General features: G+C 53.8%; 1 protein-coding gene across 3 annotated transcripts; it reads left to right on the top strand.

Annotated features, from left to right (window-relative positions):
• The first annotated feature begins 971 nt into the window (after nt 1-971).
• On the top strand, nt 972-22491 carry AMN (amnion associated transmembrane protein). 3 transcript variants are annotated; one of them, XM_074542322.1, is made up of 12 exons: nt 972-1062; nt 1336-1469; nt 3461-3579; nt 3693-3737; nt 12904-12991; nt 14460-14695; nt 16209-16346; nt 16425-16533; nt 17579-17661; nt 18520-18706; nt 19523-19697; nt 22210-22491. In XM_074542322.1, exons 2-12 carry the CDS (start codon nt 1427-1429, stop codon nt 22427-22429), a joined length of 1443 nt encoding a protein of 480 aa, XP_074398423.1. In that variant the 5' UTR covers nt 972-1062; nt 1336-1426; the 3' UTR covers nt 22430-22491. The 3 variants fall into 3 exon arrangements, with proteins under 3 accessions (XP_074398423.1, XP_074398422.1, XP_005483300.2); XM_005483243.4 differs by lacking the exon at nt 972-1062 and adding an exon at nt 21856-21958 and having other exon boundaries at nt 1091-1469; XM_074542321.1 differs by lacking the exon at nt 972-1062 and having other exon boundaries at nt 1087-1469.
• The last annotated feature ends 1348 nt before the right edge of the window (nt 22492-23839 follow it).

Genomic DNA, 23839 nt, shown 5'->3' with positions numbered 1-23839 from the left:
ACAAGAAGCACTGAGAAGCAGCAGGTGCAGAGCACAGAAAGTAAAACAAAGGGTGTGGAGCACATCCCAGCACAGTGGGTTTCAGGGTCCCATGAGCAGTTTCTCCCACCCTGACTGTGCTGCAGGATGCTGAGGCCACAGACAAGCATGCATTTGCCCTCTGCTCACTGCAGTCCTTTCTCCAAACTCTAATTGCCAAGTATCCATGATTTATAATTTTTCCTCCCTCTATTAAAATACAGGACATCTCACTGCAGCCAGCTTTCACCCTGAGAGTCCCCTAGGAGAGATTTGTGAGTGGTAATTAGAGTGCAGGAGCCTTTAACCTCGAGGACATCTCTCAGCATTGAGCTCCCTGGGTAGAAAGTGCTGACTGTGTTTTGGCTGATGCCCAAGATTAGAGCTGCAGCTCTAAGGAGCTTTCTCTCCTGGCACCTCAGTCTGCCTGCCAATTTGGAAGCTAGGAAGCAGGGGGAGTATGAATGGTGGGATGGGGATGGTTTGCTTCCCACTCCTGCACTCCTAAATCCTTGCAGATGTCAGGAGATGGTCTGCACTCCTAAATCCTTGCTGATGTCAGGTGAGAGCTCCTTGTGGTCTGTGTCCCTTCCACTGGATGACCCTTCCAAGAATTTCTCCAGTCTCCTGCTGGCCTCGAGTGAAGCCCTGCATTCACCAATCCTCTGCCCTTGCCCTGCTGGTACCAGTGTCAGCTGAAGGGCAGCTAAGCCCCACAGCTCTCTCCTTGGCATCAGCCTCTGCCACCATCCATGCTCTCTCCCCACTCTTTTTCGCTCCGAACACATCCTGGGCCAGCATGCAGCACTGCTCCATGCTGTGGCAGAGGACAGGGATGATGCAGTTCCCTCTCCTAATGCATCCCCATGCACCGGTGCCGCTGCCAGCAGCCGCCGCAGGAGCAGCGTGGGGCTGTGCTGGCGCTGCCGGCTAATGATCAAATCAGCTGGTGGCCAAAGTACAATTACGAGTCGTGGCTGGGAGCTGCTCCCTTCCAAGCGAGCTAATTGAAAATACACGGAGGCCATTATTTGTAATTAGGAGGTAGCTGCTGTTCGGCAGGGATGTGCTCACCCCGACACCCTCCAGCTGGCCCTGGATGGATGGGGGGAGCGTGGGGCGAGGTCTGGTGAGCCAGCTGGAGAGCCCCACTCCTGCCTCTCCAGCTGCTTCCTCGGTGGCTCTCTTAGATTCCCAACGGGTTCCAAGGAAACAGGGAGACTGGGGACGGAGCTGAGCTTCTGGGACAGAGCAAGGGTGGGGTTTGTGCTGGGGGAAGGCTGCCTCCCATTGTGATGAACTCCCTGCTCCCTGCAGCCTCCCCGGCTGAGCCCATCACGTGCCCGGGAAGGTGCAAGGTCCAGCGGGGCAGGGATCGCGGAGCCGAGGGCTGGCAGCCGGCTGCGGAATGAAGCGCCTGCTCTCCCTGCTGGGCATCCTGCAGCTCCTGGGTGAGTACGGCCAGGGCCCTGCCTTGGGGAGCAGGGGTGACCGCTGGGCGAGCTCCGCGTTTCGCGTGTGCTCCAGCAGCCCTGGAGCAGAGCTGCGGGCTCTGTCACTCCCAGTGTACCGGACTGGCAGACGGGAGAAGGCATTTCCAGCCGGACACGGGGAAGGCAGGCAGGCACCGAGGCTGGACAGCCGTGCGGAGCCTGCTGAGCCTCTCATTTGAAGTCAGCAGCGCTGCGCTGCAGGACGCGCTCCCTTGTTGAATATGCATGTAGCTTTGGTGTTCAAGGACTGCGCTTCCCGGGAGACAGGGCCGATTAAACAGCACACTGATACTTCCAGGGCTGGGGAAGGTGCAGGAATGCCGGGGGCAAAGGGATTAACCTGCGGCCGGGGGAGCCGTGCCCAGGGTGGGCCCGCTGTGAGCCCGCTCGGCCTACGGGCCCTGAGGCTTCGTGCCATGGGGCCGGGGCCGAGCCTTGCGGCTGCAGCTCCGGCCTCTCCATTCCCCACCTTCCCGGCGGCAGAGACACGAGGGAACCGCAGCAAGGACGGAACAACTTGCCATTGCTGTCTGGGGGCTTTTTTTCCTTCTTAAGCTCTTTTCTGCTCTGAGCTAGGAAGGTGTTTATGCCCACAACACTGCGAGCAGCAGCCTGGTTGCGGTTCTTACCGCCGGTAATGTTTTTTTCTCTCTCGGAGGGTTTTACAGAGTGCACGGGTGTGTTCGCCCTGCCTGAGGGCTCCCTCAGGCACCGCAGCCCGGCGTGAGGCAGGAGCCCCTCCGCGGTTGCACCTGGGCTCCAGGACTTTCGTTCTGGTTAAAAATATATGGTTTCCTGTTCATCTGGAGACGGCTACTACAGCCAGCGGTCTCGGCAGAGCCCCTGGCAGAGTAAACAGCGCAAATTGCACCTCACGGTGATCCCTGTGTGCTGATAGAGCCTCTGCAGGCTCATCGCACCCATCGCTCGGAGGAGCCGGGCCCGGGCTTTGTGCAGCGCTGCAGTCACTGAGAGCCCCTCCCGCCCCGGGCTGGGCCCGCGTTCCCCCTGCAGGGCCCCAGCCCTTCCACCACGGGCTTTCTACATACTTTGTAATTTTGTGGGTCTTTCTCCTACAGAAAAGATGATCCATTAAAATTACAAAAGTAGGAGGGTTTTTGGTAATTTTCTCTTCTGTGTCTCATACTCGCTTGCCTGAAGCCATTTAATTCAGGCTGGTGGAGGTTCATTCATCTTCAGCTGAACATGCATCCCCCAGCCAAGCCTGGGCAATGTCAGGTCGGGAGGCTGCTCTGCTGTGCTGGTGCAAACAGAGAGGTCAGAGTGAAACCCCCTCTGCCATGTCCTGTCCCTGCCCAGCAGGCTCATCCCTGTGGGGCCCCAAGGGCAGAGCTGCCACTGTCCCAGGAAACCCCAAGGGGAAGAACCCTGTTTCCCAACATGTTTATTTCTCAGGCTGAAGTACACCACTGAATCCTCCCTCTCCAGCTCCAAACACATGAAACCAGCCTGTACTTGTGCTACATGTCCCACAGCCAATGCCCTTTCTTCTCTTGCCCTGTCATAGTGGTATCACAGCTCTGCATGCCCACTCTGTACCTTCTGGAAAACAAAGGCTGAGCAATTTTTGCTTGTTTAATTAGTCTGAGTGACAACTAAACCCCCTGCAAGGATTGCTTAACTACCAGGTGTATGCTATTCTTACCTTTTGCCTGCAGGACACTTTCCTGCCTTCTGTCTGCTTGCTGAGCATTTGTCCCTTGCTTCTCTTCCTGTCTGAGTGGCTAAAACCATCACCCAGCCAAAAAAAAATCCCCTCTGTAGAGAAGGGCTGTGACTGCTCAGCCTGGACAATGCAGGAGCTGCTCTTGGGTAGAAAATCCCCAAATCTGACCTATAAATGCCAAGCCAACCTAAAGCACATCCCAGAGCAGGCTCCCAGTGCCTCTCATGGACTGGGTTAAACTGGTTTTTCTGTTCCCTCCCAGCTGCCACCGCTGCCGTGTACAAGCAGTGGATCCCCAACACCAATTTCGAAACCGCCTCCAACTGGGATAAAGGCAGAGTCCCCTGTGCCAGGGATGTGGTTCACTTTGAGAAGGACAAGGTATAGACATTTTAAATTTATTTTATTTTTGCTGTCACACAACACTGTCAGGCATTGGAAAAGCCCCTTTACCTGCCAGGGCAAAGCACGCTTCATTCTTGCTTTTCTTTCAGGTTGTCTCAGTCTTCGTCGGGTCTCCCCACGCGCTGACAGACATGGTAAGGCATGGTGGGCAGAGGTGCACGAGGGTGGGTGAGGGCAGGGGCAGCCCTGGAGCTCTGCCTGGTGGCACATTCTCCTGTCCCCCTCTCCACAGAATGATAAAATGGTTTGGCTTGGAAGGGGCCTTGAAGGTGATCAGTCCCGACCCCCTGCCATGGACAGGGACACCTTCCAGCAGACCAGGTTGCTCAAAGTCCTGTCCAACCCAGCCCTGAACACTTACAGGGATGGGCATTCACAACTTCTCTGGGCAACCTGTGCCAGTGTCTCATCACCCTCACAGTAAAGAATTTCTTCCTAATATCTAATGTCCTACTGTCCTCTGTCAGTTTAATGTCATTCCATGGACTTTGACACTTTCTTCCATGATCCAGCCAGACCAAGGATGCCTCAGCTGGGTAAAGTAACAGGAGTCCTACAGTAGCCTGGGTTTCTCTGTACCATGGAACCAAAAAGCTCATTTCTGCTTGTTTTGGTTGGTTGGTTTTGTTTTGTTGTTTATTTGTTTGCTTGTTGTTTGTTTGTTTTTATTTGGGGGAAATGAGAGAAAGTACAGCAAAATCCAATTTCATTTTAAAGAAATTGATTTTTTCTTCTCAAAGGAGGGATAAACCCCCTCCATGTGATGGAGAGCTTAGCAGTATTTGGCTGAGGAGCACCAACTCACAGCATTGTTGACAGAGCAGGCACTAGCCCTGGGCAGAAGCTAAGTGAAGCTGACATCAAAATATCTTGAAATGAAAACAAACTGTTCTGGGAAATCCCAAAATGTTGCTTGAGAAATTTTCTTTCAAGTGCCATTGGGTTTTGTATTTTTCTGTGGTATGATTAGTCTAGCTGTGGCAGCATGGCCACAACACCCTGCTGAAATGTGTGTGTTGGATGATACAAGATTGGAGGGGGATCAACTCAGAGGGGGTTTCTGAGCAACCTGGTTTTGTCCCACCTGAGGAACTTTGCCCCAGAGCAGGCTGACAGGCACCCATGGAAACATGGGCCCTCAGTCTCTGTGGCTTGGAGGGTAAAATTTAACAGGGAGGAATTAAAGGGGAAAGCAAACTCATTGTCCCAGCCTGCCAGTGGGGGATGGGTCACCAGTGAGCCCTCTCCCAGTGCTGGGACAGGACGAGATGGGCTGGATCCTGTTTGGAAAACCTTCTCTTCCAGACCTGATGAGCTTGTGGATGAGATTCCTCTCTTGGTTTTAGGGCAGCTTTGCTGTTTTATTGGCCATTGAATTTGAAGAAGCCCTTGAAATTTATGTGGTGTAATTTGTTCAGGCTGTCTACGCCACTAATAGTTTTGATGCTTTGATAACGCCATGTGCCATGTTTAATCCCTCTACAAATATTTGGAAAAGATACTTTATTTATATGGCATTTTAAATATGAATTTTTGAAGGAAAGAATGTACTGGGGAAATACGTACAAATATAATGTAATAAATGATGTGGAATTTACCCAGAGAAGAAAAGAGCAAAATACCACTCCAGTAGATTTTATTTTACTTACAGATGAATGTATAATATTTCCAAAGTACTTTCATCAGAGGCCTGCAAAGTGCATAATTGCAGAGCAGCGTCAGTCATTACGGCTGAGCCTCCTGCAGCCAAGCTGGAGAGCAGAGCTGAGCAGCCTGGGGAGAGGGAGATCCACACAACCTTTGCACAGCACAAACCAACACCCATGGCCCTGCCCCCTGCTCGGGAGGATGGCTCCTGTTGCCACTGAGGGATGGCTCAGGGTGCCCCAGTGACTCCTGGCTCGTCCCTGTCAGAGGATCCAGAGTGCTGGCAGCAGCCCCTGGGGACCCTCGGTGCCTTGGGGTTTCTCTGGGCCCGTGCTGCTGGCAGGCAGCTGCACAGGCTCCAGGGTTACAGCGAATTTTGTGCAGATGGGGAGGGATCCATGAGGGAATGCAGCATCACATGGGCTGTGAGGGCACCATCCTCCTCCTGCACTGAATTGCACTGCAGGTGAGCAGCCAGCCCTGCCTGTAACCTGTACTGCAGCTCACACCTTCCTTCTGAGCATCACTGCCCCAGCCATTCCCTGTGAACTGTCCCAGCATGTCTCTTAGTGAGGTAGTTAATATTTCTTTGTAATTTCAGCTCAGGCACTTCCCTCCTGCTCACTGCCGTGCTCTGCTGTCACCAGGTGACACAGGGACTGCCAAGGTTAGGGATGAAAAAGGGATGAAACCCACCACCTGAGCCAGGCTGCCACTCATGCAAATGGCATGAAATTTGGCAACCAGCTGGTTAGAAAATGAATTGGTCATGAGGATTTTTGCAGGGAGGCTGGGCTGCACCTGTTCGGCTGCCAGCCACACGCGCTGGAGCATTAATCACTTAAATCAGCAAGAATACATTAAGCTTTAGAGTCACCATGGAGATGCTATACAGCCTTTGGCCAAAAAAAAAAAAAAAAAAAAACCAAAAAAGGCATAATGTTGTTTGCTATAGTACCATAGAAGAAAATACATGGCTGAGGAGGGATTAGGCTCTCAGTGACTTTCATGAAGATAATTGCCTGCTGTGGCACGTGTAGGGGGGGATGCTTGGTACTGGTGGTGGAGGTAAAACATGAGATCTCCCATCCCAACTCCCCAGCTGAGTTTAGTGCCAGGCAGTCCTCATGTGTCACCATTGCTCCTCTCCTGGACATTTGTATGAAAGCTCACTTCTGTATGGTGAGCTCTCCAGCTCCCCTCCCCATCCATCCCATGTGGGCACCAACCAAGTGCTGGGAGATGCTTTCTTGGGAGGAGGCTGTTGAGGCACAGAGCCTGCCTCCCTGCTCAGAGCTCACCCACTGAGCACCCAGCTCAGCAGTTATTTGAAGTTTCAGATGCATCCCTAATTCAGTCACACATTAAATCCAAATCCAGCTTAAAGCGTAAGTGGCTTTGATGCACAACCGTTGTGATTAGGCTGGATTTTCTATGGTGTTTAGCTGCCTAAAGATGCAGATCAGTATTTAGCCAGCTTTTGGAGGTGCCTGAGACTAAGTGTGCAGGAAAGATGGAAATGGAGGTGATGGTGCCTGGTATGGGTGCTCTAGGGCAAGGCAGAATTTGGCTTTGTTTGTTTCCTGATGGGGGAGAAAGACTCCTGAGAGGGAGAGGACCCTCTGGCTTTGTCTGTGCTTCCAAAGGCAGCCAGGCCAGGGCATGGCTGTGGCAGTGAGCCTGGTGTTTGCCCCAGCCCTGGTGCAGTTTGTGCTTGAGCTGGGCAGCACTGACATGTGGGCCAGGGATGGATGCTGCTGCTTCTGTTTTTGGAGTGGCAGGAGTCGGGTTTATTCACATGGGCCGAGCAGCCTTGCTCGACCCCAGGGTCAGGACCCTGGCTGGGGTTCCTCAGCAGCCCTGGCATCACCTTTCCAGCTCTGCCCCATCCCTGAGCTCTGCTGTGGGGCAGCATCTGTGTGTACCCCCTCCCTGCCTGCCCCACGAGGGGCTGCAGGGCTGGGCAAGGGTTCGGAGTGGCACTGGGGTCTGACCAGGGACACCTCCCCCAGCCTTATATTTTTAGCTGCCTAATTGTGAGAGCAGAATGTACTTGGCTTTGCTGCAGGATGCTCCTGCTCGGTTCCTGGCAGAGATTGATCTCAAAATGCCAATTGCTCTCCAGGGGCACCGGCTCTAATGAATTGCCACAGTTCGTGCTAGTCCCAGGCACCGGTGCTCCCTCCCCCACCTCTTCCCAGACAGCAGGGTAATGAGACAACCAGAAAAGGGATTATTTTTCCTTCCGCTAAGATGAAGATAAAAAATTTCAGGGGACTGTGTGCCAGCACATAATTCCAAGATGGAATCCTGCAGTCTTTTCTGTGTCAGCGTTTGCAATGAAGGTGCATGCAGGAAAGGAGTTTGGTAAAGCAGCCATTTACACTCATCTCCCTGAGTCTATTTGCTCATTTCAGGCTGGTTTCCAGCAGGAGGAGTTACTAAAGTCTGATGAGCAGAGCAGCTTGCCAACATCCTGGGCTTGCAGCGGATGCTAGAGCCTGTCTGGCTGGGAAGCTGCTCCATGGACTGTCTGCCATCCCTTCTCTGCTGGGCATGGCCTCTCTGCCCACACCTCAAGCCTCTTCCTGGCTTTCTCTGACCTTGTCTGTAGAGGAAAGTTCAGGAAAAGGAGCTTAACTAATCTGAAATAGATTTGTCAAATGGCTTTAAGCCTCTCTTGTGTCTCTGCATCCAGAGCTCAATGTCTTCAGCTACCCAAGGGTCTTCCCATGTCCCTGTGACACCTGATTTTTGTATGCTGTCAGGACCTGTTCAGCTAGAAGCCTGTACTGGCCATCTGCAATCAAGTTAATGGGCTTTTTGGGTCTATTGTTTGTTTTTTGTCTTCCCATGGCTTTCACTGGGGAGGTTTGGCAGGGGCTGTACCAGGCAGCACCCGTGTGGCATGGCCAGGAGCTGTGGCTTCTCTGTAGGGACTGGCAGGACCATGATGTGTTGGGAGCCTGATGTGTCAGGCCAGCCCTGTGCCAGGGGATGTGGTGGCAAGGCCAGGTTGGGCAGGTGCTGTGGGGAGCTCGTGTGCTGAAACACACCGTGAAACGTGATGAGCACACCCAGCAGGGGAGCCGGCTCCGGCGTTAATGACAGCGCGGCTGTGCTGCTGCTGCTGGGCAGGGAGAGCAGCCAAGCACCTCGTTAGCTTGCAGGGGATGACACTGAAATGATGATATCCCCTGGCACGCCGTGCCTGTGCCTGTGCTCCTGCCTGCTCTGGGTCAGAAGCAGAGGGGTGGGCTGTTGCTGGGGTCAGAGCCGGGCTGTGGGCATCCCCCACCACTGCTGGTGGGGCCCATGGACAGCAGCACCAGCCTCCGTGCCCCAGGCGTGCTGCACCAGCCTGCAGGAGCATGGGGATACAGGCTGCAGTTCTGGCCTGGTTTCCTTGGAAAGGTAAAGCCCCATTCCTCATGGGACCATGTGCCTGAGCAGGGAGGTCTTTGGGCAGCAAGGTGCTACTCCAGCAGCAGGGATCCTCTCACTGAGGTCTTGGGGTGGCAGGAGGTCACCCTGCCTTGCTGGGGACCTGGACTAGCTGCTGTGGGATTGAGGGCTGTGGCAGGAGCAGGCTGGCTCTGGCAGCAAACTGGGGGTGTGGGGTGGCGTGTGTGGCTGAGGGGAAGGACACTGTCCTGAGGGAGCCAGTGAAAGCTTCACCTGGACAAGAGGGTGGATGAATGAAGCCTCAGTAATGAACCCAAGAAATGCTGGGCTGCAAGCAAGCCCCTGGCAATGCTCCAGCGCTGTCTGAGGAATTCACCTGTGGGTGATCCTGGCCCTGTGCCGTTCTGGGGTGTCAGCCAGCAGCTGGATATCACCCAGGCACCAGCTGTACTGAGACCCCCAGCCCCAGCAGACACTGGGAAAATCCCTGCTGTTCCCACCTGGGGCAGAATGGGCAGGGCCCACCCATCTGCTGCCCTGGCTGCCTGCTGCTGCCACTGCCCCAGCGGGGCTGTACTGGGAAAGATGAAATGGAAATTTCCCTTTGCATTATTGCTTGTGATGGGTTACACCAGTCTGTGTTGGAGAGATAGCCCACCTGCATCCTATCCCAGTGATGTTTTCCAATGGAGAGACAGCAACACCAGGGCCAAAGCTGCTCCTGGGCTGGGTGCCAGGCAAGGGGATGTAGCTGGGGGCTGATGGCTGCTGACCTGCCGGCTGGTGCAGCTGTGGAGGCAGCACTGTGGAGCTCAGTGTGCCCAGGCAGTCTTAGTGTTGAGTGATGGGGATGGTGGCACCATCCCATCCAAGCAAGGAATTCAAATGCACTGATGTTGCAAATAAAAGCGAGGCTGGGGAAAGACCTGGCTACAGTCACCAGTGTTGTTCACCCAGGTTAAAGCACAAGTGTGAATTATGCCTGGTCTGATGATGGTGACATGCCAGTCAGAGTGCTCCTGTTAATCATCTCAGCCCAATGCTTGGGACTCAAGAATCTGCCAGAGGCTGGTTCCAGTCAGAGGCCACCTGATTGGAAAGCCATCTCTCAGGACTTTGCTGGTTTTTATTTCACATTTTGGAGGCTAGTTTCTTTTTCCCTTATGCACTGGGGGAGCAGATTCCTTCTGGTAGTGCAATGCTGGGGCTGGTCCAAGAGCCACATAGGGCCTTTCCTCTTATTTTATTTTTTTTTCCCCCTGGCTTTGATAAGAAAAATGACTGTGTTTTGGTTGTCATTACACTTGATAATGATAACTGAGGAGATAAGTGATTTACCTGTATCAGGGATGGAAAATGACTAATGGGACTCTAAACACTCACTATATTAATGGCCCTGGAGTACATGTTGGCAGGAGGAAGGGAAAGCAGATGAAACTTCCAGCTTTTGGCTTTGGTCCACTGGTACCTGTCATTGCTCGGTTCAAAATGTACTTGGAAAGTGGCCCAACCTCCATGCAATTTCCATACTAAATTCCCAAAGGTAGAAAACCACTGCCCAACCAGAGTCTCTGTTTGTCCTCTGCAGCGAGCTGAGATGCTTAACTTATGTTAGGATAAAAGAAAGGGAAATTATTTACAAAGATCCACTGGGTGATGGAGACTCTCCTGAAACCTGATTTTCCCAGTGGTGAGAATCTCAGGCAGGGCTGGTGGTGGATGTGCAGCACAGTGGGCAGGGAGCCACAGCTGCAGGGCCCAGCCCCAGACATTCCTGTGACAAAGCAGAAGTGCAGAGCTCTTCCTGAGCTTGATGTCTGTGGAGATGAGGTGACTCTGTGCCCTGTCTTGCAATGTGTTGTGTTGCATTCTAATTCCAGGGCCGGTGCTCGCAGTGTTTGGGTAATCCCAAGGTGTGAAGGGACATGGTGTGTGCTCACTCTCATTTCCCTGCCACACTGACTCCCACATGAGCAGCTTCCTCTGGAAGGCCAGCCAGCCTGGGAGTTTGGCCTCAGCAGTGGAGGGGGATCTCCTGTGGTGGCTGGAGAAGCTGCATCTTGTCTAGAGAGCTCAGAGGCCAATGTCTCCAGAGCACAGGTGCTGCAGGCATGGGGCAGATTTGGCATCAGACATTTCTCACATTTCTCCCAGCTCTCCTCTTGAGTAGAACCGGTGCTGTGTCCTGCTGGCCCATCCAGACCTGCTTGCCCTCCCAAGCATGTGCAGGGTGCCCAGAGCTGACTGCTGTGAAGATCTGGTACCCTGTGCTGGTGAAAGGATCTGCTGCATCCCATCCAAAGGGCCAGGCTGGGCAGCTCAGATGGCCCCAGCAGCCAGCTGGCCCCCCTTCCTGCCTGGCCCTGCTGTGCACAGCTGGCTGCAGGGGCCAGGGGCTGCAATGGCTCAGCCAGCCTGGAAGAAGGGACTGGGCTGGCAGTGCTGCTGGCACTGGCCTGAGGATGGGTGGCAGCTGACTGCTCCTAATGTCCCATCACCCACTCCTGCCTGAGCTCACAGGAAAACAAGCCAGGGCACTTGAACTGAAGTACAGCATTTTGTGGTTGAAGTTGGTAGCATTGCCCTCACCCAGCTGAATGCAGGCCAAGTCCTGAGTCTCCAAACAGACTTGTTTTGATGGCTTTTTCATCTGCAGCTAAAGGACATTATGCCTTTTGTATCCTGGCAGACCTTTCAGCCTTTTTCAGTGCTTTGGTATTGGACAAATTTCCTTACTCAAAAGTAATAGAAATTCAGAGAACCTGATGGCAGGACACAAGCTGTGGTCTGATGGAGCAGTGTCCATAGGCACAGGCTTCTTCCTGGCTGGGGGGAGGAATGCACACCCTTGGGGCACATGTTGCCCCAGCCTCATTTACTCCCAGTGTCATCCCCTGTTGTCCAGCCCAATGTATGGCAGATGGTGCAGAGGAGCACTGTGAGACTTGTCTTGGTGACAGCCACCCTCTGCTCTCTATCCTGGCTTCTCAAGGTTCCTGAGCCAGGAGAGAGGCACCAGGGCAAGGCTTTCAAAGCACTGCACCAACAAGGCACTCAACTTCTTAACAGGTGCCCACCTAGAGTTTGGGGGTGATGAGCTTTTTGCCTTGTCCACCTCCCCCATCCCTTCCTCATGGTGGCCTCTGAGTGGGACTGAGCATCCTTAGGCAGGACTGGCCAGGGACAGAGAGCTGTCATGGCCACCATGCAGCAGTCAGTCATAACTCTTGCTTTCTCTAACCTACATACATATTTAAAGACCAGTTAAGTAGATGAAACCTTAAAATCCCATTTAACTTTTTCTGCCTGAGCACAGGACCCTGTATGTTGGCATAACTCAGTCCTGGAGGGCTTTCAGCTGCTGTTGGGAGTGATGCTAAAACACTGGATAGACCAAATTGGAGAAGGATGACTTGAGCATCACTGACTCTCAAATATTGGAAGAAACCATGACTTTCTCTCTGCAATTTCTAAATGTAAAATAAGATGGGCTGGGCTGAATAACCTGTCTGCTGTGGATGAGTTGCCTGAGTCAATAATTTGTCAGGGCCTGTCCCAGAGTTAGCAGTGCTGGCTGGTGACCCAGGTGGCCACAGTTTCTTGCTGGAAAGGTTCCCATGGCAGAGCTGTGCCTGTTGAGGTTTGTTAATGGGTGGGCCCTGCAGGCTGAGGCCAGGTCAGTGCTGTGACCCTGACTACAGCTGGTGATGTCCTGCCCAGCAAGAAGAGAGTCTGGCTGTGGCAAGCTGCTCCCAATGCCACTGTGCATTTCCCTCAGCTTGTGCTCAGTGCAAATTCACTACCTGACACTGTACCAAGCATAGCCTGGGCCCCTGATTTATATGTTGTGGGGCAAGCACAGCCCATGGAGGGGGGAACCCATTAAGTGAGGGGGCCTCTGGCACTTGCAGAGTAGGGTTGGGTTTTTCTTGAGCTGCTGCGAGTGTGTACAAGAGGAGGAAGAAACTGTCAAAGAGCTTATTTTGCTTTATCCTGTTCTTGCTCCTCTGAATGCTTTTCTGTGTTATGGAGGATAATGTCACACTGCCTCTCCCCATTACAGGATGCTCATCCATAAAACCAGGAGCTGATACTTTCCCAGGTACATGGGGCACGGTAAGGGTAACTCCTGATAACTGTGAAGTGCCTTGGAGACTGTAATAAGCAGCCTAACAATTAGGAGTGTTATTTGGTAACAAGCCTGGGTGGCTGGCAGCAGGACAGTAACACTGTGCATCCTTCATCTAGTACCTGCCCCTGAATGGAGAGTTCCTGCTGGCAGCTGGTGCAGCCTTCACAGCTTTCGATGGCAGCTGGGATCCAGGCTGTGACTCAGGTATTCTGTGCCCAAACCAGGCACCCATCAGGCTGTGATGAGTCGTGTAAATCCAGCCCAAATACCTCTACAAAGGTCCCACCTCAGGGCAAAGTGAATCACTCCTCTTCAATACTTACCTTTTCTTTGATGACCTCCCTCACATCAGATCTTTTTTTCCTCCTAGATCACCTGTCTTCTGAAAAGGTAATTATAGTAGGGAAGCCTTTGAAGTTGTAGCAGAGAGGCAAATATTGTTTGTATTTTCCCCTGCCTATTAAGCATGTAGCCACATCAAAGCCCTTATTTTCTCTGCCATGGTGTTTCTAAAGAAAACCAGTTAGGAGTTACACACTGGTGATCCAAACCATGGCCACCACAACAAACTGGCCTTTGGCCCCACACACACATCCTCCCCTCCCCCAGCCCATGGCTGAGACAGCAGCTTTGTGTCATAGCTGCCTGCTTTTATGTGAAAGCTGTTTTCTAGGGAGGTGTATTTTGGGTGCTTAAGAACTGCCCCATGCTTTCAGTGGCAAGTAACTTTTTAGTTCCTCTACAGGGAAGGAAGTATTCAAGCAGAGCATCTGTGCCTGCACTCTGAATGGAATAAAAAAAAGGGAAAAAAGAGAGAAAAAGTCTAAATTAGTCTCCCCAGAAGAAGGATTGTATCTTAAGACGTCTGGAACCACTCTGAAATCCTTTATCCCTATAATTTTATTTGTTTTGGGGCTCTTTGCCCCCCAGCAGGGATGCTCTAGCATCTGTGCTTGGCACTGGGCTTTTCCTGCTGACCATGCACTGCTCCCCTGAAATCAGCTGCCGTTTCTGGGACAGCTTTCACAAATGGACTTCTCTAAAGCATGATTTCAAATTGAATGCAAATAATTCAGTCACTAAATACCTGCATGCTGGCTGAATTGATAAAGGTTCAGCTGCTGGGAAGGGAGAGAAGGAATCAGGGCATTGCATGATAAGACTAACCAGCAGGGAGATGGTTAATGGTTAAATAATTGATAGTTAAATTGAGCACTGGCTTTGGGGTTACCTGCTGCAGGGAATAGTGCCTGTCATATTTCTGCAGACTGCCAGGCTGCTGGGAAACTGGGACATGAATTATCATACCCATTTTTATCAGATTTAGCTGTTACTCAGCATTCAGGCAGATGTTTTCCTCCTTAACATCCTCCTTAAGGATGAGCTTTAAAAAATGGGGGAAAAATATCCTGTGGGATCTGGGCCTGGAAGCCTGCAGGCAGATGTGGGATTTGGGCTGAGACCCCAGCCCTGAGTTCTGGGAAGCTTTGACAAGCTCTGGGAAATGCCTGCAGTGAGTGCCCATGAGGGGGATGCCAGGGCCAGCCCTTGGCTCCCTGCCCGCAGGGTGAGATCCTTCACTTCAGGTGAAGGTTTTACCAGCCCAGATGCATCTGCTGGGGCTTTGGATTTGGGCTGGGGTCATGCTCAGCCTTTTCTGTCCCTTTTCCAGGTGGAACAGTGAGGTTTGCTGATGCTGAGCAGCGCTCGTGGTTCGACCCCACGCTGTGGCGGGATGTCCTCCCCAGCGGCGAGCTCAGGCCCGGCGGGCCCATCTTCTCGGTGCATGAGGAGCGCGTCCCGTGCCGCCACGACGATGTTATCTTCCAGCCCGAAACCTCCTTCCGGGTAAACACCGACTCAGCGCAGCCCGTGATTCAGCTCCGCAGCATCTCTATCATGGGCCAGGTGAGGCGGGGAGGAAGAGAAACTGGCTCGGCACCTTCTCAGCACGGCCCCGAGAGGGGGAGCAGTGCTGCACGGGGAGATGGGCACACCCGCGGGGCTGCAGCTCCATGAGCTGCTGCTGCTGCTGTGGATGGCCTCCATGGCTTTTTGCATCAACCACTTTGTTATCGGCTCCCTCCCCGCAGTGTGGGAGTGTGGCTGTCTCGCTATGAATGTTTAAAAAAGGGCCAATATGCACGGGTCAAACCATCAGCAAATGGCAGCTTCTGCGGCTCCCAGGAGTCGCTCCCTTCCCAGGCACGTGTCTGCAGCCGTGCTGCTCAGGAACCCTTTGGGGACACCTCCCTCCTGCCCCTGACCTTAACATGGCCTGTGGCCCAGTGATCGTGTCCCAGCTTTGCTTCAGCACTGCTCTTTAATTGATTGGAGGGATAATTATAGTAGCACTGGCAGGCTGCTGTGCCTCAGCCCGGGAATCAGGCTCCCCACGAGCCCTGTCCCTCCTGGTCGGAGGAGCAGAAGATCACAGGCGCTGCAGCAGTAAACACAGGCTCCTTCCAGGAGTGGGAGATGCGGCAGGCGTTTCATAAGTTATTTATTATTTCTGCTGCTGTGCTGGCTGGGATCTGCCATTTCAGGGCCAGGCATTAGGTAGCTGCTTTTTGAGTAATAGACTCAGTCAGTGCCCAGGCGGGTGCGGGCGAGTCTGAACAAAGCAGCGCCCCAGCGGAACTCACCCCAGGCCCACAGAGCCCCAGGGATGCAGAGGTGGATGCTCTTGGGTGCTCAGAGTGATGCTGGTCCTGCTGATGCTTCAGACTACCCCACAGCACATCATCCCACCCAGGGACCACTGCTGGCTGTCCCTCAGGGCTGGGGCTGCTGCTGAGCGATGAGATGGAAGGAGAAGGTGCTTTTTATGATCATAGCATATTTCCTGAGAACTGACCTTATGAGCTTCTCTATCCCTTTGTAGCCAGCCTACTCTGTGCTCTGTGATGACTATTTTCACCCCAGGGCCTGAGAAATCTACCTGTTGTGCCAGAGCATGGAGACACTTCCTGTGGAAGAGAGTGGGTGAGAGAATCACCGGTGACTTGGCAGGATGAGGCTGGTTAGTCCAGCTCAGCCTTTGCTAATGCCACGCACATAGAAATTCTTCCCCAGATAGAAGGAAAACAGCTCAGACCCAGCCCCCTTCCTCCCAGTAGTGAAAAGCTGGTAACTTGAATTCTCTGAGCCAGCAGAAAGGTGGAAAGCAAAAAAAGAGAAGGCCTAGCCATCTCAGTGTCATTGTTTTTGGTTTGAGAGAGTTTTTCTGTTGGTCCAGGGAAAAAGATGGAATGGGTGCATTGGCAGAGTTTTCGTGCTGCATCACTGCCTGCACTGGGGCTTCCCAGTGGTGGCCATCAGATGTGACACCAGGTGTCCCAGCAGCAGGGCTGGGTGCCTGGGGCCAGCACTGGGACCTGTCCTGGCATACTCACCTGCTTTGCTGCTCTTCCCTGCACAGGAGCTGAACACCCCATCATCCTGGGCTGGGTACCTGGGGGGCCCCTCTGCCCCACTGCAGTTTCATGGCAATGGCACTCTCCAGGTGACAGGCACTGGCTGTCCTGATAAGTCTGGCTGTGCCTGTGGGAACGCCCTGGTGAGTCTTCCCTTTCCCATTTTGGGGTTCCCATGTAGTTTGTGGGGCCAGGACTGACGGTGCCCTGCTCTCCTTTAGGATGGCCCCCGTATCTGCGCAGCCCTGCTCAGGGCACCAGGGAGGCAGTGCCCAGAGCCAGCGTGCCAGAGCCCTCTGCAGCCCCTTGGCCACTGCTGTGGGGTCTGTGGTGAGTGGGGAACACGGCCCTATTCCTCCTCCCTGCCATGCCTGCTGCCCCAGCCTGCTTCCCCTGGCTCCATGGGGGAAAGTTGGGTGCAGGGGGTGCTTGCTGCTGGTTGTAAGCTGGAGTTTTGCTGTATGACTGCTGCCAAGGGTCCCATCTGTGGGTCCCATGTGCAGATGCCATTGTGCCACCTTCCAGCACATCTTTCTGAAGAGATCCTGGCTTTTGGGAGCTTGTTCTCAGTCGCAGCCCTTTGTCCCTGCTTCTGGTTTATCCTGTCAGGATGTCACAGCTCGTCAAGCTAATAGGGCTCTGCTGAGTTTATGCAGCTGAAAACACACAGAGGAAATGCAGCCTTTTCCACTGTAATGTCAGCTCCCCAACAGCCAGCTTGTTTAATTTTATTTAAAATAAAAGCATGCAGATTGACAGCATTCTCTCTACAATGGGTGCTCCTCTAGTAATCTGCATGAAATGTTGCTAGGGGCAATTTTTCATGCACAACTGTACCTGGGTACTTGGCATCCAATATTTGGTATGTTCATACCAAATTCATTAAAATGGCACCATATGTTTCTCCCGTGTGCTCTTAAAAGCATAGTTCCTTACAGTCTTTAGGACAATTTAAAATTTCAGCAAATGCTTAATTTTATTTTTTCCCAGGAAAATATTTATACCCATGACTGCAGTGCAGTGGTGTGGAGAGCACAGGTATTCCCTCCTCTCAGCCTCACCCCCCCAAGCCAGGGTAGTGCTGCCCCATGCCCCAAAACCAGGGGCATGAGGAGCTTCCCAGAGGGATAAGTATGAGAAAACTTTCGAGGGAAAGCTTCTCTCCAGAATATAAAGTCAAAGGCCTTTCATCAAACCCAGCTGACAAAAAGACCAGTAGGGGAGGTTTGGCCCTCAGCCCAGCCAGATCAGTTGCACAGGGTACCAGAGGGTCCCCAGTGCCTATCGTGGCAGTCAGAGCTGTGCTGCTGTGGCTGCTCTCTGCCCACCCGTGGTGAGTTTGATGTCTGTCTGTCTGTCTGTTTTCTGGCTGCAGGGGCCACCATTGACCTGGAGTTCACTCCCGATTTTGACCTGCAGAAGTACCAGGACAAATTGGTCCAAGAGTTGCTGAGCCAGGTACTGAGCCTGTCAGATTGGGAGGGGCTAATGAAACCACGAGCCACTGGCCACATCTGCTGGTGACGTGATGGCTGTGGGACTGTCTGGGGCATGTGGTCCCAGTGTGCAGTGCCAGGGGTGCAGCTCACTCCCCACCACCCTGCAGGGCCCACGCTCCCTGTGTGACCTCTTGGATGCGCCTGCTGTGGGAGCTGGCTCCTTGCTCCCCACCACAGCCCCACCAGCTGCCGAGCTCAGGGCGGGAAGAGCTGCTGACTTGCAGTGGGGAAGGATGCAGGGGGCTTGCTGCTCTGGAAAACAGAGCAGAGCAGGGAGCTCAGCACACACAGCTGGGATGGGCAAACCTGCAGCAGGGCATTCCCTGGCACTGGCCAGCTCTCAGATGCTCTACAAAGCATCACTTCATGCTGCTGCTTGTCAGACACAACATGACATCCCTCCTCTTTGCCAGGGGCCGCTGGGGGAGGAGGTGTGCTCTGTGCTGCACTGGGAGGTTCGATACCAGGGTATTGCTCTATTGATCCTGAGCTGAAAGCTGTCTGCCTGCCCTCCTTACAGCCACACACCTTCATACAGCTTTTAATGGGTGTGATACATGAAATTGCTTTCTCAGCATGCTCTCCTCCATGGGGGCTCATTGTGTGCTGGGTGCTGGTCACAGCCTGGGAGAGAGGGGATGCACAGGCCTCTCCTTTGGGAAATGGCACTGCCGTGACAGGGATGGTGGCTCCGTGGTGGGGCTCACAGGAGGGTTCAGGTGGGCCTTGCAGCTGCACCCATCGTGGCTGTCTGGAGATGTGCCTGATGTGTGCCTGTCCTCTCTGTGGCTTTACTGTCTCCTTGTGTTTTGGGCAGCCCAGATACGCCGGTGTGCAGCTGGCCATGTCCAAGGTGCACAGAGCACAGACCTTCCTGGGCCTCGTGTCCCGCGGCGCCGCTCCTCTCATCCAGATCGTGCTGATTGATGACAGAGCGGGAGCGCAGGCGGGCACCGCTGCCGAGCAGCTGGCAGCAGACATCATGCAGGACATAGCACAGCACGGTAACCCCCTGTCCTCCTCAGCAGGTCCCCTGCAGGGGCACCCAGACCCACTGCTGGCCAGAGCTTTGCATTCCCTGCCAGCAGCCCTCATGGCCAGTGGGGGCTGAATGTCTCTAAGGAGGGAGATTCGGCAGCATCTCTCCACAGCCTGTCTCCACAACTGACCCTCTCTGCAGTAAACCAGTTTTTTTATATATAAATACTTAGATGAATATAGGTATTTAAGTGGAATTTACCATATTCAGTATCTGTCCATTGCCTCTTGCCCTGCCACTGGGACCTGCTGAGAAGAGCCTGGCTCACCACAGCTCCAGCTGTGCTCACCAGGGCAGGGCAGAGTGGAAGGGTCACCTCCCTTGCCCTGCTGGCAATTCTCCTCCTGCAGCCTGGGATAATGGTGTGCTTCCATGCCACGTCTGACCATGACCAGCTGGGTGCCTGCCAGGGCCCCCAGATTCCCTGTCTGCAGAGCTGCTGTGCAGCCAGAATGCTGCTTGTGGAGACAGGGAGGTAGACGGGAGACAGGTTGAGGTAGAAGACCTGGAGATCTTTGGACGCCACTTCTGCAGATGGCGTGAAGGCTGACAGATGCTGATGGGCACACAGGTCACAGCCAGGGGACCTGGTGGTCATTGTGTGGGTGGCAGACCCAGAGGGGCTTGTCCCCATTGAGTCCATCCACCTGTGAATCCCATCCCTGTTCCCAGGGAAGGACGATCAGCCAGGCAGGCAGGACCTGACCCAGCTGAAGGCTCCCTCTGCCATGGGTGTGGGGATGTGTTGCCCGGTACAATCCTCATCCCTGTTTCTTCCCAGGTGAAGCTCTCGGCATTTCAAGTGGCAAGATGGAAGTGGCCACTGGCAGCACTGCCACTGGGCAGGTGGGGAGCCCCCCAGTGAGCAGGATCGCAGCAGGGACGGTCATGGGGCTGCTCTTCAGTCTCCTGTTCCTTGGAGGGATTCTCTTTCTCTACAGAAAGGGAAAGCTGAGGTAAGGATGGGGCTTCTGCCAGCAGCAGATATTCAGGCTGCCTCTGTCTGGGAGCAGCTGCCAGCCCAGGCTGTCCTTCCAGCCTGGCACACAGGGCACACGGTGCTGCCCAGAGCTCCCATGGAGAGGGACATGGCCTGGCACCCTGCCACCTCCCATTACTGTTCCCACAACCATAACATGGTTTGGGTTGGAAGGACTCAAGGATCATCCACTTCCAACCCCCTGCCATAGCCAGGGACACCTTCCACCAGACCAGGTTTCTGAGAGCCCCAGCCAGCCTGGCCTTGAACACTTCCAGGGATGGAGCATCCACAGCTCTCTGGGCAGTCTGTGCCAGGGCCTCACTGCCCTCACAGTAAAGAGTTTGTTCCCAGTACCTAATCTAAACCTGCCCTGTGTCAGTTTAAAACCTGTCCTTGCTCCTCATGGTTTTCTGGAGGTGAGGTGGCTGAAAGGCACTTCTGTACTCTTGGGCTGTTGCTTCATTCTCCTCCATGACCAGGAGGAGCTGCCTCGTGGCAGGGTGCAGAGTGCTTGGGTGGGAGCAGGGCTGCTGCAGCTCGGCTGGAGCTCTGCACAGCCTTGTCATGGTGCCTGGTGACACCTCCTGAGCTCTGCACAGCCTAGTCATGGTGCCTGGTGACATCTCCTGTTCCTTGGCACCATTCGTTTGCAGCCCTGCTGGGGAGGGGAGGACTGAACCTGCCAGCAGCTCGATAGAAATGCATCAAAATAATGCAAAACACTTGTCCCACAGCTTCATAGCCGTTCCAAGAGCAAATGCAGCTTCTGGTGCATTGCTTGTTCACACAGCATGGAGTACAAAGTGCAGGTCCCAGGGCAGGGCTGGAGGGTGCACCTGACTGCACCACAGCTGGGAGCTCATCAGAAATTCCCCTTCTCCATCACCATTTTCCCCTCACAGCTTGGATATGGGGCCTGTCTGTGATTCCCAGCAGTGCCCACAGCAAGTGCTTGAGGCACCCACCTCTGCTCCTCCCACATGCACCCACCTTCTCCTGGAGGGTTTTGCAGGGTACCCAGCTGTGGGCAAGTGGGGTTGACTTTGCACACTTGATAACCAGGGGCCAGGAATTGCTTAAATTTGCATGTGCAAAGTGCACCTGTGTCTGCCAGGGGGTGCTGAGCTCCCTTGTGCTGGGGCTGCTGTGTCACAGGCTCACAAGTCAGGTTGTTTGTTCCGTCCTGCCTCCACCACTGGGATTTTGTCACTCTGCAGCGGTGGCCCTGGCCAGGAACACTTGCCCTGCTGCTTGACACGTGCTGACAGGATATTTCCTAGCAGTAAACCCATGCCTTCATTTAATTTCTAAATAAAACTCCCAGACCCATAATTGCTACTTGATGATTTATCTTTCACTGATGCTTCTTTGGATGCTGGACAGGCCTTTGAACCAGCTCTGTCAGCAGCAGGAGGGAATTTTATGTAGGAGACAGAACTGAACACAAGCCCAGGGCCTGTCCCACTGGAGCTGCAGGTCCCCCTTGTTTCCACCAAAAGGGGCCTGGCAGAGCCTCTCTCAGAGCTCCTGAGGTGATGTGCCTGGACCTGCTGCTGAGCCCACCTGCAGCAGCTGCCCAGTGCAGGGGAGTGCTCAGTGACTGGGACCCTTAGGATAAAAGTAATGAAGAAAATAATACAAGTAGTGATGGTGATAAAGATGAAAACATGATAATGTGATAAAAGCAATGATAAAAGTAATTAATACTTGTTGAGATTACAGTGGGAACAGGTTTCAGCTCTGTGGCAATTCATTTAGGCCACAGGGAAGGAGTGATTGCTCCAAAGTGAAGCCTGTGCTAGAGTTGTCTGCCTCTGCAAACTCCTCCCTCCAGAATGCAGGTCCCAGATCTCCAGGCTGAATGATTTCTGCTGGATACATCTGCTTTTCCCTGGGAAGGGTTACAAATACCCCATTTCAATAACAGCCTGACGTTTTGCCCATGTAGAATTTGCCATCCACCTCTTGGGGAGGCTGGGTTTCAGCTGGGGGAGCTACAGGGCTGCAGGGCTGTGGGTGCTGATGCCCAGCTGCAGGGCTGTGGGTGCTGATGCCCAGCTGCAGGGGTGTGGGTGCTGATGCCCAGCTGCAGGGGTGGAGGGGTGTGGGTGCTGATGCCCAGCTCTGCCCAGGTTGCCTGCCCTGCGCCCGCAGCACCCCTGGGAGAGGATGGAGGAGCCGGCGCCCCCTGCACCAGCCAGCGACAAAGGCTTTGACAACCCCGTGTTCAGCGTGGTGAGTCACCCTGCTGGGGTGCCTGGGGCATGGGCAGGAGCTGCTGGCTGCTGTGACACTCCTGAAACCCTCCTGGGGTTCCCTGAGAGGGGCCCTGCTTTCCCCGGGCCAGGAGGGGTTTGTGGGACATCCCTGTTCTCCCTGAGGCCACCGGCCTCTTGGCTGCTGCAGGGACTCAGCCCTGGGTGAGTTTTGCCCAAGGGTTTTGTTCCTCTTCCCCATCAGTTGTTTTTCCTCCCTTGCTGTTGCAGGAGCCTCCAGATGTTGACCTTGCAGAAGTGGCATCCAAAGATCTCCAGGTTTTCTACCTCAACCCTCTGTACAGTGCAAGCGAGACAGAGACCTGATGGTGTGGACTCACGCTGGGGGCAAACCCCACTCCCCTGGGGATATCACCACCTCTCCAGCCCTCACAGCCCCTCACATCACTCCTGGTGGGATTCAAGCCAGAAGCAGATCCCACCTGAATAAAAGTGTCTCTGCAGTGAAGGAAACCATAGCAAGCCTTCACTGCTGGGACTCAGTCACATGGACATGGCCTCCCTGGTGTTACTTCTGGGTTGTAAACTGTATTTTGCAGGTGTCAGTTCTTTTTAGATAGTTCAGCATTGAGATTTGGGTGTCAGATGGTATCCAGAGAAGCTGGGGTCTAGCTCAGCACCCCTTGCTTTAGCCAGCACTGTGCTGGATTTGCCGCAGGGCACACAACAGGTTGAAGGAAGTATCCATGGATGCATGACAGAAATTCAGAATATTAATTTTGGAATATGACCCAGAGCCTTCAGGGCCTGGAAGGTTGTTTTTCTTTCCAGCAGCGTGTTCAGTGCTGGGGATCTCTGCTTAGGGTCCCCATTCCTCCTCTCACTCCTGTCCACTGGGTGCTGGTGAGATGCAGTCCTGATTAAACAATTCCCTCCCCAGGAAAGCTTCTGGAGCTTGCTCATTTCCTCTGTGCCTGGACTGATAGGTAAGAAACCCTCTTGGACCTTTGGGGATTTATTCTGTTATTCCTCGAGGTGAGAAAGTCTTCTCATGGTAGAAGGGGAAGGAAATTTGATGCCAGGGTCCCTGGGAGGGATGCAGGCAGGAGCTGAGGGCTGGGGACAGTCACACCTGATGAGGGCTGGGGCAGTGGCACTGAGGGGCCTCGTTAGCTCTGGCCTGTGTCGAACACCATCATCTGCTCACAATGTCAGGCTGTGCATCTTTATGGAGCAGGGCTGATGGGTGAGGTGGAAATTATGGATATGTATGCAAATGGATGCAAATTTACACTCTACTGAGTATTCAGTAGGGCTTGTTGGCATATTCCATAAGGAAGCAGCTATTTTAAGTTTATAATATTTTGTTCTAGTCTCTGGAAGACATAATCCCTTCTCAAAGGGCTGGGAATTCATCATTAGGTGCATCAGAGCCCTGAAGAAGGGTAAAAGGCAGCCTGTGGTGTGGGAGCAGCCCTGCCCTCTGGGAACAGGCAGGACTAGAGCACAAAGCCAGCAGGGAGCAAGGCCTCTCTGGGTGCTGTGGTGCATTTGCAAGTGGGGCAGAGCCAGGGCAGTCTGTGCTCAGGGCACACACCCCCTTGGGGTTTCACCTCTCCTGAGGGGGCTCAGTACTGGGCTGAAAAGCAGCTTGCCTGGGCAGGAGTTTGTGCCTCTGTCAGGCTCTTGTTGCTGGGTGAAATGGTCCCCAGGCAGGTCAGAAAGCAGAGGAAGTCATCAGCCTGCAGCAGCTGACGTGGGGAATACCCAATCCCCACCATCCCATGGTCCTACAACCAGTGCATCACTGGGGAGCAGTGACCCACGGACAGCACCCAGGAGCTCACCACGCAGCACACACAGTCACTCCTGTGGTGTGAGCCCAAGGTGGATCCCCAGC

This window comes from Zonotrichia albicollis, chromosome 6, assembly GCF_047830755.1.
Source record: "Zonotrichia albicollis isolate bZonAlb1 chromosome 6, bZonAlb1.hap1, whole genome shotgun sequence".
Classification (NCBI taxonomy): domain Eukaryota; kingdom Metazoa; phylum Chordata; class Aves; order Passeriformes; family Passerellidae; genus Zonotrichia; species Zonotrichia albicollis.
Note: the sequence above shows the minus strand (reverse complement) of the source record. Positions and strands in the feature narration are given on the sequence as shown.